Source organism: Eleutherodactylus coqui, chromosome 1 (assembly GCF_035609145.1).
Source record: "Eleutherodactylus coqui strain aEleCoq1 chromosome 1, aEleCoq1.hap1, whole genome shotgun sequence".
Classification (NCBI taxonomy): domain Eukaryota; kingdom Metazoa; phylum Chordata; class Amphibia; order Anura; family Eleutherodactylidae; genus Eleutherodactylus; species Eleutherodactylus coqui.
The window spans coordinates 525,751,210-525,769,814 of record NC_089837.1 but is presented as its reverse complement, the minus strand read 5'-3'; the positions used below and the strand labels follow the sequence as shown (position 1 = coordinate 525,769,814).

The 18,605-nt window shown below is 48.4% G+C and overlaps 2 protein-coding genes across 4 annotated transcripts; one reads left to right on the top strand and one right to left on the bottom strand.

The window, feature by feature from the left end:
- Window positions 1-417: 417 nt before the first annotated feature.
- On the bottom strand, window positions 418-14,374 carry PAAF1 (proteasomal ATPase associated factor 1). 2 transcript variants are annotated; one of them, XM_066588335.1, is made up of 12 exons: window positions 14,296-14,374; window positions 12,849-12,889; window positions 11,403-11,506; window positions 11,230-11,319; window positions 7,820-7,918; window positions 7,555-7,705; window positions 7,279-7,473; window positions 5,195-5,286; window positions 4,750-4,865; window positions 4,460-4,542; window positions 4,235-4,317; window positions 418-2,437 (listed from the first exon to the last, which is right to left on the bottom strand). In XM_066588335.1, the coding sequence occupies exons 1-12, from the start codon at window positions 14,340-14,342 to the stop codon at window positions 2,360-2,362; spliced, it is 1,179 nt and encodes a 392-aa protein (XP_066444432.1). In that variant the 5' UTR covers window positions 14,343-14,374; the 3' UTR covers window positions 418-2,359. The 2 variants fall into 2 exon arrangements, with proteins under 2 accessions (XP_066444432.1, XP_066444433.1); XM_066588336.1 differs by lacking the exons at window positions 11,403-11,506; window positions 12,849-12,889; window positions 14,296-14,374 and having other exon boundaries at window positions 11,225-11,311.
- Window positions 14,375-14,437: 63 nt separating this feature from the next.
- On the top strand, window positions 14,438-18,324 carry COA4 (cytochrome c oxidase assembly factor 4 homolog). Of its 2 annotated transcripts, none has more exons than XM_066594148.1 (2): window positions 14,438-14,594; window positions 17,881-18,324. In XM_066594148.1, the coding sequence occupies exon 2, from the start codon at window positions 17,886-17,888 to the stop codon at window positions 18,144-18,146; it is 261 nt and encodes an 86-aa protein (XP_066450245.1). In that variant the 5' UTR covers window positions 14,438-14,594; window positions 17,881-17,885; the 3' UTR covers window positions 18,147-18,324. The 2 variants fall into 2 exon arrangements, with proteins under 2 accessions (XP_066450245.1, XP_066450244.1); XM_066594147.1 differs by having other exon boundaries at window positions 14,453-14,677.
- The last annotated feature ends 281 nt before the right edge of the window (window positions 18,325-18,605 follow it).

Genomic DNA, 18,605 nt, shown 5'->3' with positions numbered 1-18,605 from the left:
GGTGAAGGTTTCGCTATAATGTGTCAATGCAGATCCCCCTCTAGGAGCTAAACACATCAGCAACACATCTCGCTCCTGGCCCCGCACCTACAGGTGATACTGTACTGACTGATACATTGTAACAAACTCTGAGAGGTGCCTGTACAGGTTCTCTGAATGTAAACACTGTTTCCATACACTGACAGCAAGCAGCAACATTAAAAATAGTGGTAGATCGCTAGTATATCTTGGTAACGTCACAGCTTCTGGGGCCGTACAACTGACAGCCTACTGTAATGGTATAAGTGTTTAACCCCTCACATGCTGCAGTCTCTAGCGATCCAGACCCCAAGTGGTTTGATAGAGGAAGGGAAATGATCCGATTGTTCCACTTAAAGCAGAAACAGCGACACGACGGAAGAAAAAGAAGAAAGTTACTGAAGGCGGTGAAATCATTCATTTTACTTGTTGAAATACATATAAAAACAACAATTGTGAATTCTGGCATTAGCGCCCTTGATAAATCGTAATTCTCGGTTCCAGCGCAGCCGTCCTGGTCACATGGGGGTGGAGGTGGTGAGTCTGCGGCAACAGATACCACGGCAAATTCTGCATCCAAAAACAGAGTCAGAATCCGCACCCCTGGCGTTCGCAACCGATTCCAGCAGATCCAGCACTCACCTGACAGTGCGGCCCGGCGGCCTCTAGTGGGCGCCGAGCTGCTGCTACAGCAGATTTTTCCACGTCACAGAAACAAAAAAATTGGAACTTGTCACTTCATAAGCAGATGCAAATCTTGTTAATTAGTTGCATTTTTACGTGTGTTATGCGTTTTGCAGAAGATCAAGGAATTTCTTGCATTTTTTCATGCAGACTTTAATAGCAAAAGTCCATCCCCCCCCCCCAGTCAATAGAAAGCTGTAACAATCTCGCATCAGAAAGCTTTTCCTCTCTTGCGGTTCTGAAGTAACAGGTGCGGCGTTCAGCCCCCCAGGAATAACATTGGCGCAACCACTCCCGCGCGCACTAATCCCGTCCGTTATCACGGATCTGCATTAGACATTGCCCTTTCACACGGGTCAAACCTGCGTGCGGATCAGCAGATTCCTGCTTACAGGAAACATTCCTGTTTACATCCACAGGTTGAAAGGTCTGTACAGACCCAATACTTCTCACAGCTGGGGGTTTGTTGCACTGTCTCCAGCGTAATCTTCTGTGGACTCCAGACGGATACAATGTTACCCCGAACTGATATATGTTACAACCTATGAGGACAGAGATCTGTGCTGCTGTGTCTCCCTCAGAGGATTGTCTACACTGGGTACAACTGTAACAAACCCTCAGCTGTAAGAAGTATTAGCCCTGATCCAGTCACAGCAGATGTGCTGCGGATAGATCTACTCTGCTGGGGATGCACAGATTGTCACAGATTTCACCTTCTACAAGACAGGGTGAAAGCCGCACCGATCCACAACTAAAACCGCAGATACATGGTTATAATCAAAATGGTGACAACTTATGTGCCGTGTCTGCAGCCAGCTTTAAGCAATGGGTTTGCTGCCTCTGTACATAAATAGCAATGCTTGTATTCACTGACAGCAAGCAGAAATAGAATGAATGTTCCAGAATTGAAAAACTGAGAAATTTACAAAGCTCAACATTTCCTGCGCCAAATCAATGCAGAGCTGCACGCCTCCCGCTGGACGCAGGGTCTTCCTGCACCGCCATGCGCCTTCACTGAAATGTACGCCACGTCCTGAGCAAGCAAACATTTCTGGCGTTATTTACACCAGTTTGTGGCGTAAATCTTACATAAATCTGTGGCTCTGGAGTGGCCACGCCCCCCCGACAAGTGCACCCAGCTTCAGAAAAGTGGTGCAACCACTTGCAGCTTTTCTACAGCAGTATTTTGGCCTAATTAGTAAATGTCCCCAAAAGTGTATTAGAAGTTTCCAGAACGTTCCGTTCCACAATTTGCACTATATTTACACAACAATAGAAAATACTCCCTAAATTCTGGAACCTAAAACGCGGCTGTGCTGCGGGGAATATAATAAAGGACACACAGAGCTCTTCCTGTGCAGCAACTTCTTCGTTATCAGGATTGCTGGGTCATAAAGTAATGGCGCATCCCAGCGATATACCGTCACTTTAAGAGGGGGTTACTCTTTAAGGTGGCAGCAGTCCGGGGGGCACTGGCCAAATGCTAGAAGCTCCGATCTATAGATGACCTACAGGTGGACACATGTGCAGCCCCCTATGATGCTATATGGTGGCGCCTCCAGCTGCACCCTGTACACCGCCAGTCCTGGCACAATCCAGCAGTATCCACCATTAATGTCCAGTGTCCGCAGGCAGGTAGGTCCCCCTCCCAGCGCTCTCAGAGGTCAGTCAGCTGATACTTGCGGATCATCCCGTCCCAGCAGCACGTGTACGCGCACTTCTCAAAGACGGCAACCTGCGGAGAGAAACATGAGATAAATGTACAAGCCACCCTCCCCGACATTTCGTAAGTCATATCGGTCCAGCAGACGGACCTCCTGAAACACTCTGTGCTGCTGGTGGTTCCATTATGTAACACTTTGTGACCTCCTTCTACAGAGGCACACTCCATTCCTGACATCCTCTGTGCTGCTGGGAAACTTGTTTCCTCCATTATGTCTTGCACTGTTCCCCCTCCCCATATGAAGACATCGGTCATGACTATCATCACATAAGTGTCACTCCCCACATAAAATCTTACTGCGTTCCTTAAATACTTGGTGCTGCAGTGGTTGTCTGCTTCTAGCACTATAATTCTCTATGACCCAAATGCCAAGTACACCGACTCCTGACATACTCAGAGCTGCTCCACAAGTTTGGCCTCTTACATTACACAACGCTCTGAGCTACTAGATACCGATTTCCTGAAATACTCTGTGCTGCTCTGATGCTCTACTTCCACTGTGCAACCTCTTATGACCTCCTACGTAATAAGCATACTCCATTCCTGAAACACTCTGTGCTGCGAGGGACGCGGGTCCATCCACTATATAACAATCTATCAATTTGTAACCTCCCAGTAAGATCAGCGCACTAAAGCTCTGTCACTGTGGGACCCGCTCCTTCCACTATGTAGGGCCGGGCGCACATGAGCGGGTCAGATTCCGCAGAAGAAGACCTGCGATCATTCAGTGACTTTCAAGAAATGATGGCAGAAAACCATGAATGCATTATCCGCATATCGTCCGTGCAGAAGACCCCTCTCCCCTCCAGTCGGCATTCCTATCTATTTTCCTAGGACGTTGCGAGCGTTTCCATCGCTCAGAGGCGATGTTCATTGCGGATGGGCGATGGAACACTTATATTCTTGACTTTAATGGAGGCTAAGTTTGTGTGAGCCCAGCCTAATATATGTGACCACCTACTAGATAGGGCAACTCGCATCCTGAAATACTCTGTGCTGCTGAATGCTGATACTTCCTCTATATAATGCTGTTTTACCTCCTATTAGGCTACACCTCATTCCTGAAATACTCTGTTCTGCTGGAGAATCCGCCCCTTCTATTATGTATGGCCGCCTGCGGACGGCTGGGTCAGATCCCCTGCGAGAAATCTCGCAGAGGAATCCGACCCGCGTACCTGCAGGGACCAGTGCGGCTCTCACCTGCTCCCGTGCCTCCCAGCCGGCACATGCGCAGAGCGGTGCCAGCGCGCCAGGAGTGACATTTCTGTGCGGGCCTCTGCGAGCCCCGCACAGAAATAGAACATGCCGCGGTTTTCTGCGTGTATTTTCATGCGGACAAATCGCGACCGTCTGCTTAGGATTGGGTTTTGTAATTCAATCCTATGCAGGCGGGCATGGGCAGAAACTCTGTGGGAAATCCTGCCGCAGAATTTCCGCCGGTGTGCAGGGGGCCTATCACTAAGTTTGTGACCCCTGCACCAGTTTCCATTCTCCTCCCCACATCAAAACTCCAGATCATGAGTAAAGTAACGAGGAACAGGTCACAAACGCTCTGCTGCAATCCTCTGTGCAGCTGGAGGACCCGGCTCCTTCCACTATATAAGTGACATCATGTTGCGACCTCCCATAAAATCAGCACCCCTGCTCTCCTGAAATACTCTGTGCTGCTGCGGGCCAATACTTCATCCATCCAATATCCTGAGGAGGATTACTCCCTTGCAATCCCTGGGCCTGTGTTACTAGCTGCAGGGTTACTTTTGGGGTCCCATATTCTACACCATAGATTATTAGGAGTGTGGCGTCTCTTACCTTATAGACCGGATCGCAGTCCGGTTCAGTGAGCTCTAGAACATGATCTAGATCCTGCTGGATGACGAAGCACGTCCCGTCCCCTGCAAAGTAGGAAAATCTAGAATTACTCCCGACGGAAACAGCGCTAAAAGGAAAATGGCGTTCAGGTTATTACTGATGTTTATCAAAGTTGCAACAATGGCGCTCTGAGAATTATTATGCAGAATTGCGTTCTGATTGTACCGTGAGTGGCGATGAAACCCTCCCTGAATGGCGCCAGTGACAACACCGGAGCTCCCGACTTGGATACAGTCTGGACAGGGACTCTAAGAAGGTAAAAGATAATATAAGTGAACCGGTGCGCAAATTACAGCAGCGGTCTCCAGCTGTGGTGAAACTACAACTCCCATCATGCACCGATAACCACTGTCTGCCTACATATACTGGTAGTTGTGGTTTCGCAACAGTGGGAGAGCCGCAGGGTGGAGACCATAGAACTATAGATGGATGCAAGCATCAGAGGGTTCACTTACTTAGTGTTTCTGAGGTCCAGCAGGTAGATGTTACCGTCCTGACCCCCTCCTATGACGTTCACGCTGGAGAGGAAAGTGCAACAATTAAATGCATCCGCGCCGTCAAAGGTGAAGACCTGCAACAGAAAGACAGGAGAAAAGGTAAAGGTGGACCGTGCAAGTGGTGCACCAGTGGGACATTTCCTTCAGTTCAATCAAAAGGCTGAAGTTCTTTCTTTCACCACAAGACGGAGCTTCATGCAATGAAAGGAATAGATCTGCCTACAAGGAGCTCCCCCTAGTGGTGGCTGCAAACAAACAGATTTTTCACCTGAGCAAAAATGTGTGATGTAATGCAGGCATAAGGGGGTTGGTGGGCATTTTGACATGTCCTTTGTAGGCACCCGTCCCGTTGTGCCATATCGCAATGCATATAAGGAGCTCAGACCTCCAAGTAGCAACTTACAGACTGCCGGCTCTGCAGACTCACGCCCTCCAGCTTCTTATCCTCTCTCGCCAGCAGAAGTAGCTTTCCTTCCGTCGCTATTTCCCGGTCACCTGCAGCCAGAAGAAAGATTAACCCCTTGCAGCCCTTCATCTTTTTTATTCCTCCTCCCTTTCACCACATCATAACTCTTATTTCCCCGGTTCCATCGCTACAGGAGGGTCAGGGTTTTACAGGATAAGCTGTGTTTTTCAATTGCACCACTTAACGTATTGTATAATGTACCGGAAAACCATTACAAGTTTTTAATTTGGGGAGGATTCAAAAAACGAACAAACAAATAAAAAACATGCAGCTTTACAATCTCTGATTTTACGTCGTTCATGATGCAGTAAAAATGACGGGTGATAAAACGATCGCTTTACGATGGATGGACCGGAAAAATCCCTCATTGTCTAGGTGGAGGAAACTGGGAAATTCAGTTGTGCCATTTAACTACTTGGTCTATAAAGGACGTAAATGTCCTGAAAAGTTTGAGAAAGTATGGGGTCAGTGGTGCAGCACCCCTCACTTGTTATCCTCCATGCTTGCTCTCTCCATCAATATCAGTGCTGCAGAGGGGCTTCCCAGAGCTGGTCTACATCCAGATGAGGCTCCTGATCCTCTGGGTATATGTTGGCCAGGTCAATTCTGGTTGCTCAATGGTGGTAATTGCTGAGGGGGCTCCGTTCTCTCCCCTCCCTTGCCCTTTCTGTACACCACATTATTGTGCTTCATGTACTAAATGTATGCTTTGTTGTGCTTTGCCTGTATGTCGGACGTACGCACTTCAATAAAACCAGTTTAAAAAAAATAAATGACGGGTGATCTCTATTCTGTAGGCGAGCACGATGGCGGTGATTAAGTTACGCAGGGTTTACTTTAATGTAGGACTTCAAAAATTAAAATATCATTTTAAACAATGCTTTTTCTTGCCATCTTCTGACTCCCATTTTTTTGATGGGGTAGACTGAGGGCTCATATTCTGCATGGAGACCTGTAGTTTTTAAATACCATTCCGGAGCTCAGGTGGCTTCTGCACAGCTTTTTATTCAAATTGCTTTCTTGGATATGGGGCGGCGAAAGAAAAAAAAAAGCGCAATTCCGGCACTGTATGTTTTTTCTGATGGTGTTCACTACCTGCGATTACTAATGTGATATTTAAATACACTTTTTTGGATGGAGAGAGTTACCAAATTTGTATTTTTAATGAAAGGACTGGGAAAATGTTCTTTTTTTACTTTCCATTTTTGTTTATTATTTTTAAGATTAAATAATTGTATTTTTATTTATTTTTTAGTCCCCATAGGAGTCCTGAACTTACAAATGTTTGATTGCTCATACAATATAACGTAATACCATAGCATAGCATTACATTATACCACATTCCAACAGGGAGTCTATCATGGCAACCCGTGGGGTTTTCAGAAGGCTGCTAAGGCAACCAAGTGACACCACCCCACATTGGCACTGCAGGGGGGGGGGGAGGGGGCTGTTTGAGACCCCAAAGGTCTAATTGAGACATTTAAATGCCACTGTTAGAACTGAAAGAAAATATTAAAAGGGTTAACAGCCCCAATCAGCATGAACGCTGAAAGTGGCAGTTGCCAGCTGTCAAAGATGGCCGACAACCTGATGTACAGGGGGTAGACAAAAATATGGAAACCCCCGACCAATGGAACCTTGTTGCTCTGGCACATGTTCCCTTCTGCCCAGCAGCAGCTGCGTCATGTTGCCTCCACCTATAGTCGCTCTCTACATGTTGTACTGATATAGTTAAAGTTTACTGGTAGTATTGGAAAATATGATTTATAATCCCCCCCCGTAATCTCATGCATTTCAGACGGTATTTCAATAGTTTTGTCAACCCCCTGTAAGCAGCGGGCTCGGCTCTCAATCCCGCTTCATACACCGATGCCCAACGTGATGCCCAAAGTACATCAGGACGGGGTTAAAAACCTCCCTTCATCTTGTGTATACAGCAGCTATGCAAACTGTATGTTTCCATGGTTACAGAGTGTAGCCTGAACCTGCTGCTACTCGTTCCCTCTACCCCTTGCACTTACTGGGAGGCGTTTCTGGGGTTCCAAGGTTGATGGCGTTATCAGCGACTCCTAAAGAGATCCCGTTAATGGGGGCACCGCAGTCTGCCACTACCGCCAGGCACGCAGATTTTCCACAGTCCCATAATCTAGCTGTACCGTCCCTTGAAGAGGACACAACGTTTCTCCCCCTGTCGACCACAGCCAAATCCAGGATACCTGGAGGGTGAATACAGGAGACTCCTATAGACCACAGACGCATGGAACGGTGGGGCGGTGGTACGTATAGCGGTGACCCACCTGCTTTATGTCCTCTGAAGGTGACCGGGCAGCTGGCGTCTTCCACAGACCAGATCTTCACTTGTGCATCCATGCCGCCACTTAGGACCACCATACCAGAAGGGAAGAATGTGCAGCAGTTAACATCATAGATGTGACCTTCCAGGACTCTCTGGGGGGACAAGAACAACAAAAATCAGTCCAGCCCTCCGATAAGGAGTCATGCTTTACAACTTATTCATTCAGGATTCAATATACAGAAAACACATCAAAGGGCAAATCTTACTCGTATCTCTCCATTATTGGTCTGCCAGATCTTCATCGATCCATCCGCACTGGTGGAGACCCCAAGTCCCCCCCCACTGGAAACATCAAGACATGTGACCTGCGAAGATACGGAGTGTAACGGCGGAAATAGTAATGGGAATACAAAGCATTACTGCAGTTATATACATGTACATAGGGGGCAGTATTATAGTAGTTATATTCTTGTACATAGGAGGCAGTATTATAGTAGTTATATTCTTGTACATGGAGAGCAGTATTATAGTAGTTATATTCTTGTACATAGGAGGCAGTATTATAACAGTTATATTCCTGTACATAGGGGGCAGTATTATAGTAGTTATATTCTTGTACATAGGGGGCAGTATTATAGTAGTTATATTCTTGTACACAGGGAGCAGTATTATAGTAGTTATATTCTTGTACATAGGGAGCAGTATTATAGTAGTTATATTCTTGTACATAGGGGGCAGTATTATAGTAGTTATATTCTTGTACATAGGGAGCAGTATTATAGTAGTTATATTCTTGTACATAGGGGGCAGTATTATAGTAGTTATATTCTTGTACATAGGGGGGCAGTATTATAGTAGTTATATTCTTGTACATAGGGGGGCAGTATTATAGTAGTTATATTCTTGTACATAGGGGGGCAGTATTATAGTAGTTATATTCTTGTACATAGGGGGGCAGTATTATAGTAGTTATATTCTTGCACATAGGGGGGCAGTATTATAATAGTTATATTCTTGTACATAGGGGGCAGTATTATAGTAGTTATATTCCTGTACATAGGGGGCAGTATTATAGTAGTTATATTCTTGTACATAGGGAGCAGTATTATAGTAGTTATATTCTTGTACATAGGGAGCAGTATTATAGTAGTTATATTCTTGTACATAGGGAGCAGTATTATAGTAGTTATATTCTTGTACATAGGAGCAGTATTATAGTAGTTATATTCTTGTACATGGGGACAGTATTATAGTAGTTATATTCTTGTACATAGGGGGCAGTATTATAGTAGTTATATCCTTGTACATAGGGGGCAGTATTATAGTAGTTATATCCTTGTACATAGGGGGCAGTATTATAGTAGTTATATTCTTGTACATAGGAGGGCAGTATTATAGTAGTTATATTCTTGTACATAGGGGGGGCAGTATTATAGTAGTTATATTCTTGTACATAGGGGGGGCAGTATTATAGTAGTTATATTCTTGTACATAGGGGGGGGCAGTATTATAGTAGTTATATTCTTGTACATAGGGGGCAGTATTATAGTAGTTATATTCTTGTACATAGGGGGCAGTATAATAGTAGTTATATTCTTGTATATAGGGGGCAGTATAATAGTAGTTATATTCTTGTACATAGGGGGCAGTATTATAGTAGTTATATTCTTGTACATAGGAGGCAGTATTATAGTAGTTATATTCTTGTACATAGGAGGCAGTATTATAGTAGTTATATTCTTGTACATAGGAGGCAATATTATAGTAGTTATATTCTTGTATATAGGGAGCAGTATTATAGTAGTTATATTCTTGTACATAGGAGCTGTATTATACTAGTTCTATTCTTGTACATAGGGAGCAGTATTATAGTAGTTCTATTCTTGTACATAGGGAGCAGTATTATAGTAGTTCTATTCTTGTACATAGGGAGCAGTATTATAGTAGTTCTATTCTTGTACATAGGGAGCAGTATTATAGTAGTTCTATTCTTGTACATAGGGAGCAGTATTATAGTAGTTCTATTCTTGTACATAGGGAGCAGTATTATAGTAGTTCTATTCTTGTACATAGGGGGCAGTATTATAGTAGTTATATTCTTGTACATAGGAGGCAGTATTATAGTAGTTATATTCTTGTACATAGGGGGGCAGTATTATAGTAGTTATATTCTTGTACATAGGGGGCAGTATTATAGTAGTTATATTCTTGTACATAGGGGGCAGTATTATAGTAGTTATATTCTTGTACATAGGGGGGCAGTATTATAGTAGTTATATTCTTGTACATAGGGGGCAGTATTATAGTAGTTATATTCTTGTACATAGGGGGCAGTATTATAGTAGTTATATTCTTGTACATAGGGGGCAGTATTATAGTAGTTATATTCTGGTACATAGGAGGCAGTATTATAGTAGTTATATTCTTGTACATAGGGGGGCAGTATTATAGTAGTTATATTCTTGTACATAGGGGGCAGTATTATAGTAGTTATATTCTGGTACATAGGAGGCAGTATTATAGTAGTTATATTCTTGTACATAGGGGGCAGTATTATAGTAGTTCTATTCTTGTACATAGAAGGCAGTATTATAGTAGTTATATTCTTGTACATAGGAGGCAGTATTATAGTAGTTATATTCTTGTACTTAGAAGCAGTATTATAGTAGTTATATTCTTGTACATAGGGGGCAGTATTATAGTAGTTATATTCTTGTACATGGGGAGCAGTATTATAGTAGTTATATTCTTGTACATAGGGGGCAGTATTATAGTAGTTATATTCTGGTACATAGGAGGCAGTATTATAGTAGTTATATTCTTGTACATAGGGGCAGTATTATAGTAGTTATACTCTTGTACATATGGGACAGTATTATAGTAGTTATATTCTTGTACATAGGGGGCAGTATTATAGTAGTTATATTCTTGTACATAGGAGGCAGTATTATAGTAGTTATATTCTTGTACATAGGAGGCAATATTATAGTAGTTATATTCTTGTACATAGGAGGCAATATTATAGTAGTTATATTCTTGTACATAGGGGGCAGTATTATAGTGGTTATATTCTTGTACATAGGGGGCAGTATTATAGTAGTTATATTCTTGTACATAGGGGGCAGTATTATAGTAGTTATATTCTTGTACATAGGAGCTGTATTATACTAGTTATATTCTTGTACATAGGGAGCAGTATTATAGTAGTTATATTCTTGTACATAGGGGGCAGTATTATAGTAGTTATATTCTTGTACATAGGGGGCAGTATTATAGTAGTTATATTCTTGTACATAGGGAGCAGTATTATAGTAGTTATATTCTTGTACATAGGGGCAGTATTATAGTAGTTATATTCTTGTACATAGGGGAGCAGTATTATAGTAGTTATATTCTTGTACATAGGGGCAGTATTATAGTAGTTATAGTCTTGTACATAGGGGGCAGTATTATAGTAGTTATAGTATTGTACATAGGAGGCAGTATTATAGTAGTTATAGTCTTGTACACAGGGGGCAGTATTGTAGTAGTTATAGTATTGTACATAGGAGGCAGTATTATAGTAGTTATAGTCTTGTACATAGGGGGCAGTATTGTAGTAGTTATATTCGTGTATATGGGGAAATTATTAACCAGTATCATGTTGTCAGACAGGGAAAGCAAAAAACTACCTTACACTTTTCTGATGGACTCTTGGGAAACTGGTGTAAGGAGCCAAAAATTTACTGGAGACGTTCTCAGCAAGGCAGGAGATGAGTAGACTCTTCTGTAGAACACAAAAGTTGATCATTGGTAAACTATGAGTACTGCAGAGGTAGTGATATCACAGCATCTTATAGGACATTATACCTTAGTGACTTCAAGAACAGTGAACTCCTCTGAAGAAGTAATTTCAGGGATCCCATCTGGACCGATTCCTTCACACTTTAGGGTCCCGTAGACTGTGGGCTTCCCTGTAAGACAGACTAGTGTTAGTGAGGATATTGGACATACTGGTCATCACTCAGCTTTCCTGGGTTACTGCATAAAAGATTTGCTATTAGCAGTGTTAAAATGGTACATGATGCCGTTCTGAAGTTATATTCAGCAGCCAATCTGAAAAAGCAAAGTTGCAAGGTAAAGTATGGTGGAGGGGCCTAGTAACAACCTGATCTTAGGTGAGATTGACAGCTCCATAGATAATGAGACATCATCCTAAATAGCATAACTAAGCACATTTGTCACTCAGGATTCTGGGAAAGACACTCAGAAGTTGTAGAAATGAGACCTACACCCCCCCCCCCACCCCCATCTATCCTGGGGGTTATTGGTGTATAATTAGAGTGCACAAGGTCAGTATTTCATCTTCCCCTTATCGCCACGCTGCTTGCCCAGACCCTCAGAGGCAACTCGTTACACCTAGGCATAGTATAGGAAGTAACTTGCAAATCAGAGGAGGTCCAACTGTTGGGATCCCCAGCAATCCCATGATAGTTGCACATGCACCCTTCTGCTGCTGCCCTATTCATTGCAGTGGGATAGCTGGAGATAAGATGCGTGCTTTAACTCAAAAACAGCCAGCACAGACCTTGTATGGAGCAGGACTGGCACCTGATCCCGCTCCATACAAACCCTGTAAGCCCGAGATGTAAATATACATCCTGGGATGTGAAGGGGTTAAAAGCCAAATCTGCAGTGCAACGTACCCATTCACCCTGTGCACCAGAGTAACACGTACGGCTGCATAATCAGGCAGGTTTGTAATTCAAGGGTCTGGAAAATGTGGACAACAATCCCCGAGAGACCTGAAGGGGAAGCCATAATGTTTGTCACACAGCTTTCCCAGGTACGGATGTAACTAAGTGGAAGCAAGATGGAGATTTCTCACGGCCCCAGATAATTATCTGCAGACCCCTCCGTGTAATACCCATCCAGTCACTCATTTGTATGGCCGCCGTGTTATACTACATTTCCCCACTAGAGAGCGCTGAAGAACAAATATGTAGAAGAGCAGCTTGGCAATCACATCTGATGTCCGGGGGTTTGGGAAGTGGTCACCACATTGACCATCTGTAAGGCTGGATTCACAAAGGCGATGCAATTTTTCAGCGGGTGCGATGCGATTTACACACACAGGAAAAAGAAATGGCATCTTGTTCCTATAGTTAAAATAATTTGCATAGTATGTGACTCTAGTAGTTATATGTGGGCGCAGTGGGGCTGTTTTTTAAAGTCCCATAGCAAATAACGTGCAGAGGGTGAGACAACCTGCAGACCTCAGCAGTCGGCCGCCGTGTTCTCGATACGACGTCTTACCTGGGATCTTACAAGACACCCACGCTTCTCCTTCCGCTTTCCTGGAAGACAAAACAGAAACATCGTCATGACACCTGAGCTACAAGGCTGGATATATACAGGAGGCGTGCGGTATATCCGAGGCAATGATCCCTCCGCCCGGAGAAGCGTGCGGTCAGCATGGGATTCAGTCATTGGAGGGAACGAAAATAAACCCTTAACACACGGCGACGCCGGCGGGCCTTACAGGCCGATTACCTTCTATTCTGTACTGTAGACAATGGGCGTCGGGCCCCCCTTGTAGGGGAAGCACAAACACGCAGCGCTCATCCCAACTTCTCTGCTTTACTATGATCCAGTGAAAGGAGACGCGTTTTGGGGTCGTGACGCCACTTCCTCAGTATCTGCTGGGGACATCCCCAGCTGGGATGAGCAAATACTGAGGAAGGGGCGCCCGGCCCCGAAACGTGTCTTTCTGCTAGATTGTAGTAGGGCCAAATGCACACGGCCGGGTCAGATCCCGCAGCGGAATCCAACCCCGTGCCCCCGGCGCACCCGTCTGTATTCCTTATCTGTATGCGGATGTGCCGTGCTGCAGTACAGATAATGCCGCGCCAGCGCTAGGCGATGACGCAGATTCTGCGGCCCGCCCGCAATGACAGCAGCGGATCGGATGAAAGTCATCTGCAGGAAACCTGCGCTGAAATAGATCTCGCTGCGATTTTCCCTCTGCGAGCAGATAAACGCATTTGATTTCCGCTCGTTGACACGGAAAAGTGTTTTCTATAGCTTGTCTATGGGCAGTATTGGCGGCACAAGAGGCGGACGCCCGCTCCGGATTCCGACATGTAATTACGCCCGTGTGCCGAGGCCTAACGCAGAGAAGCTGAGCCCATGTGCTCCGTGTTCTGGCCTATCCTAATAGATTGCACCGATACCCATTTTTGTTTTAGCTTCCTATTGGTTGAGCTGTACACACGTCCCCCCTGCAGGCTGAGACGGTATCTGGGTTGGCTGCACCTGCTACAGGTAAATGTGTGAACCCCATAAACCCTTCTCCAGTGCCCGCCTCCTCCCGGCGGGGACCCCGCAGTCAGCGAGAGCGAGTCCATCATCAGTCCCAAAAACACCAATCTTATTAACCCCTTAAGGCGCAGCGTGGGACCAAAGCTCCTGCAACCCAGCAGAAGCAGGTGGGGTCCTCGGCCGTTAGTCACAGCCGAGGACCCCGAGAATGACCCCCAGAGGTCTTACGGGCATTGCGCAAGGAAAGGTGTGCAAGTCGCTGCGACGACGGCTCGTGTCCTCACAGCAGCGACATTTATGGGACGCGCACAGAGAACGAGCGCTCCACTAGTCAGATACTGTGAGACTACAAGGCCCAGCATGCCGTCAGCCCACGGCTGGGGACCCCGCAGCAGCACATACTGATATACAGCGGCGACAGCCCAGAGTATCCGCCTCCCACCTCAGGCTGCGCGCCCAGTCACTCTGTACATAAATCCTGGCGGACATGTTGGTGGAGCCTGGCCGGAAGTCCCGGCTCAGCATCCGCCGACTGACAGGAAGTAGAGTTCTCTCACCACTAGAGGCCGCAGTGTCCGCAGTCAGCGTCTCCTCCCAGAGCTGCCGATGCAGTACGGAATGTAACGACACCTGGACTACGACAACATGGCGGCCACCAGCGCCGGAGACAGGAGGACCGAGGGACAACTGGGACATGATGCGTTATAGAGTCGGGAGGACTGGAGGGAGAGGACGCAGGTGGTGAGTTTGGTCCCTCTAGGTCACCGTGTAGCTGTAGGTCTTGTAGAACCAGAAGTCCCAGCATGAAGGACACCATCAGTCATGTAAGGCTTCTCTGTCTGAAGGACCTTTACAAGTGGAGTTTACTTTTTATACACCTGAAGCTTCATAATCCTAATGAGAAGTTCTACAATTTAGTTTCTCAACTTTTGCAACATCTCTGCTTGCTGTCAGTGAATGGGAAATATCTATATAAGGTCGGGCGCACACAACGGCAGCACGTGAGCAGTGACCTGTGTCCTTGCTGCGTGCCGCCCCTCCCCATACACTATTGTGGCGTGCATGCGTGTAATATGCGCCAGATACAGCGTGCCGTGATTTTTTCCTGCGTGTGTCACTGCGGCTCCTTTGGCCCTAATATCATCAGATACTCCCCATGGCATACTTTCTATTAACATCTGATGCACTTCAGCTGGTATTTCCCTCCACTCATCCTGCAAACATCTGGCGAGTTCTCTCACAGAAGATGTGAGCGGTGCAAGGAGTGATGAATCCCACTCCTCCATCTTCAGACTAGCTGGAAGTATCTGGGCGTGGGGAAGCTTTCTGCCCGAGGGTGTTGTGCCAACAGTTCAGTGGGTATTCCGGCGATGGGGCATTTTTAAGTTTTCACTTATCCACTGGATGGGTAAAAACTAATATGTTGGTGGGGTCCGACAGGTGTGGCCCCTAAAGATACTGAGAATGGGAACCTGTGGCCCCTCTAGTTCACATTTGAAGATCCTTTCTCCCATTCCTGCAGTGTAGTAGGGAACGGAGCCGCCGGTTGCACAGGGGCAGCGGTGGGGATAGGAGCCGCCGGTCGTACAGGTGCAGCCGGTGGGGAGCGGAGCCGCCGGTCGTACAGGTGCAGCGGTGGGGAGCGGAGCCGCCGGTCGCACAGGTGCAGCGGTGGGGAGCGGAGCCGCCGGTCGCACAGGTGCAGCGGTGGGGAGCGGAGCCGCCGGTCGCACAGGTGCAGCGGTGGGGAGCGGAGCCGCCGGTCGCACAGGTGCAGCGGTGGGGAGCGGAGCCGCCGGTCGCACAGGTGCAGCGGTGGGGAGCGGAGCCGCCGGTCGCACAGGTGCAGCGGTGGGGAGCGGAGCCGCCGGTCGCACAGGTGCAGCGGTGGGGAGCGGAGCCGCCGGTCGCACAGGTGCAGCGGTGGGGAGCGGAGCCGCCGGTCATACAGGTGCAGCGGTGGGGAGCGGAGCCGCCGGTCGTACAGGTGCAGCCGGTGGGGAGCGGAGCCACCGGTCGCACAGGGGCAGCGGTGGGGAACGGAGCCGCCGGTCGCACAGGGGCAGCGGTGGGGAACGGAGCCGCCGGTCGCACAGGGGCAGCGGTGGGGAACGGAGCCGCCGGTCGCACAGGGGCAGCGGTGGGGAACGGAGCCGCCGGTCGCACAGGGGCAGCGGTGGGGAACGGAGCCGCCGGTCGCACAGGGGCAGCGGTGGGGAACGGAGCCGCCGGTCGCACAGGGGCAGCGGTGGGGAGCGGAGCCGCCGGTCGCACAGGTGCAGCGGTGGGGAGCGGAGCCGCCGGTCGCACAGGTGCAGCGGTGGGGAGCGGAGCCGCCGGTCGCACAGGTGCAGCGGTGGGGAGCGGAGCCGCCGGTCGCACAGGTGCAGCGGTGGGGAGCGGAGCCGCCGGTCGCACACGGACAGCGGTGGGGAGCGGAGCCGCCGGTCGTACAGGTGCAGCCGGTGGGGAGCGGAGCCGCCGGTCGTACAGGTGCAGCCGGTGGGGAGCGGAGCCGCCGGTCGCACAGGTGCAGCGGTGGGCAGCGGTGCCGCCGGTCGCACAGGTGCAGCGGTGGGGAGCGGAGCCGCCGGTCGCACAGGTGCAGCGGTGGGGAGCGGAGCCGCCGGTCGCACAGGTGCAGCGGTGGGGAGCGGAGCCGCCGGTCGCACAGGTGCAGCGGTGGGGAGCGGAGCCGCCGGTCGCACAGGTGCAGCGGTGGGGAGCGGAGCCGCCGGTCGCACAGGTGCAGCGGTGGGGAGCGGAGCCGCCGGTCGCACAGGTGCAGCGGTGGGGAGCGGAGCCGCCGGTCGTACAGGTGCAGCCGGTGGGGAGCGGAGCCGCCGGTCGCACAGGTGCAGCAGGGGAGCGGAGCCGCCGGTCGCACAGGTGCAGCAGGGGAGCGGAGCCGCCGGTCGCACAGGTGCAGCGGTGGGGAGCGGAGCCGCCGGTCGCACAGGTGCAGCGGATGGGAGCGGAGCCGCCGGTCGCACAGGTGCAGCGGTGGGGAGTGGAGCCGCTTAGGTTGGTTTGAGGTTATGGATGTTCCACAGTTGGATGAGCCTGCGCCGACCGGAACCTACTGAACATCCGTGGGACAAACTGCTACATCAGGTCAGGAAACTTGAACAGCATCTTCTTTGAGTGAACCCGCCAGACATTTGCAGGATGAATGGAGGGAAATACCAGCTGAAATGTATCAGATGTTAGTAGACAGTACCCGATGTCATTAGGCCAAAGGAGCCCCACTAAGACTTACCATATGGAGATACATACCCCTACTGATTCTTGCTCAGGGGCCCATTACTTTCAATATGAGAGTGTATTTCCCTTTAAAGGGAACCAGTCAGCATTTCTGATCATATGATGAGTAGTCCCCATGTCACTCGTGCTCCAGGAGTTCATGGACCGCCAAAAGCGCAGATGGGTGCGCTGTATCTGTCCGCAAAAGTGCCAAATGATCTTCTCATACGCCGGTCCGTGATCCCCTGACGCGCACGAGACTGCAGTCGCCCTGTGGATGACTCCTACGCCATTCCCATCAGAGGCAAACAGAGATGGGTCTACGGTACAACCTCCGGCCAGCAGAGACGGCCCGGACCAGTCGGCACGCGTTAGCATGCAGCTTTGGAAATCTTAAACCCTTATTTCTAAAGTTTGCTTTCTTCAGGACCCATAAGAGACGCGTCGTGTCATCCGCTCCACCTCCAGTATAGGTCTTAGTTTTCCGGTCCCCTACAGTATTAGCTCTCCGGCACGGGCGCATATTTGGGGCCGTGAGCACCCATGTTAGTTCCACGGACAGCGCACGGCCGCAGTATAGCCTATGAGGCCATACACATAGATAGTTTTTCATACAGAAAATCCACGTAAAAACACTCATGGCATGCCCTATTCATGGGTCAGCAACGGGTCCTGCCAATCTACTGTGCCCGTGCGATATTGGGCTGAGTTTCTCGCACTCGCCCGCGTGAATGCACCATTAGCAAGTCGCCCTCCATTCATTCATTTCACTGTTGTTTCGCAGTAAACATGTCTGCTCCAGCGCCTCAACCTCACAACCGCAGTCGCAAGCAAGACGAGGAGGAGGAGGATCCAGTGGATCAAATGATCTCCCGCACCGGCTGCACGGCGTTTCACTATGCGGTACAGGAGTGCATGGTGGAGCACCAGGACTGGAGGCGCTGCCAGGACCAAGTGCGGGACTTCAAGAACTGCATGCAGGACTATCAGACGCGGAGGATGGAGGAGCTGAGGAAGAAGATGGGCCACAGGCCAGAAAACAACTCCTAGCACCGCACTCCTGGCTCCGCCTCTTACGCCTGCACTGTGTGTGCGTCCATCAGACAGGAAATGTGGTCACATGACACGGGAACCGCAGGCCACCGCTGTTTGACGAAGTCCTGCATATAAGACCCATCCTTGCAGAGTTTGCTGACTTTTTTATTTTCATTAAATCTCCTGTTCGTTATCTCTGGAGGGTGATGACGATCTTTTTATCCACCTTGGCGCTCAGGGCGGCTGTACATTATTTATAACACAACTGGTTTAATTCTGATGTCACCCAGCAGGGGGCATGGCGAGCCAAAGCAATAATTATATATAACTTAATGGGTGCTGCAACATGTCTCTGGGGTATTTAGAAGCTAGCCAGCCTAAGCTGCCTGGTTCATGAATACAATCCAAGAACCGCAGTTAGACCGACACATCGGCAGCAGATTAGTGGATGTGACCTATGTACACAAGTAACTG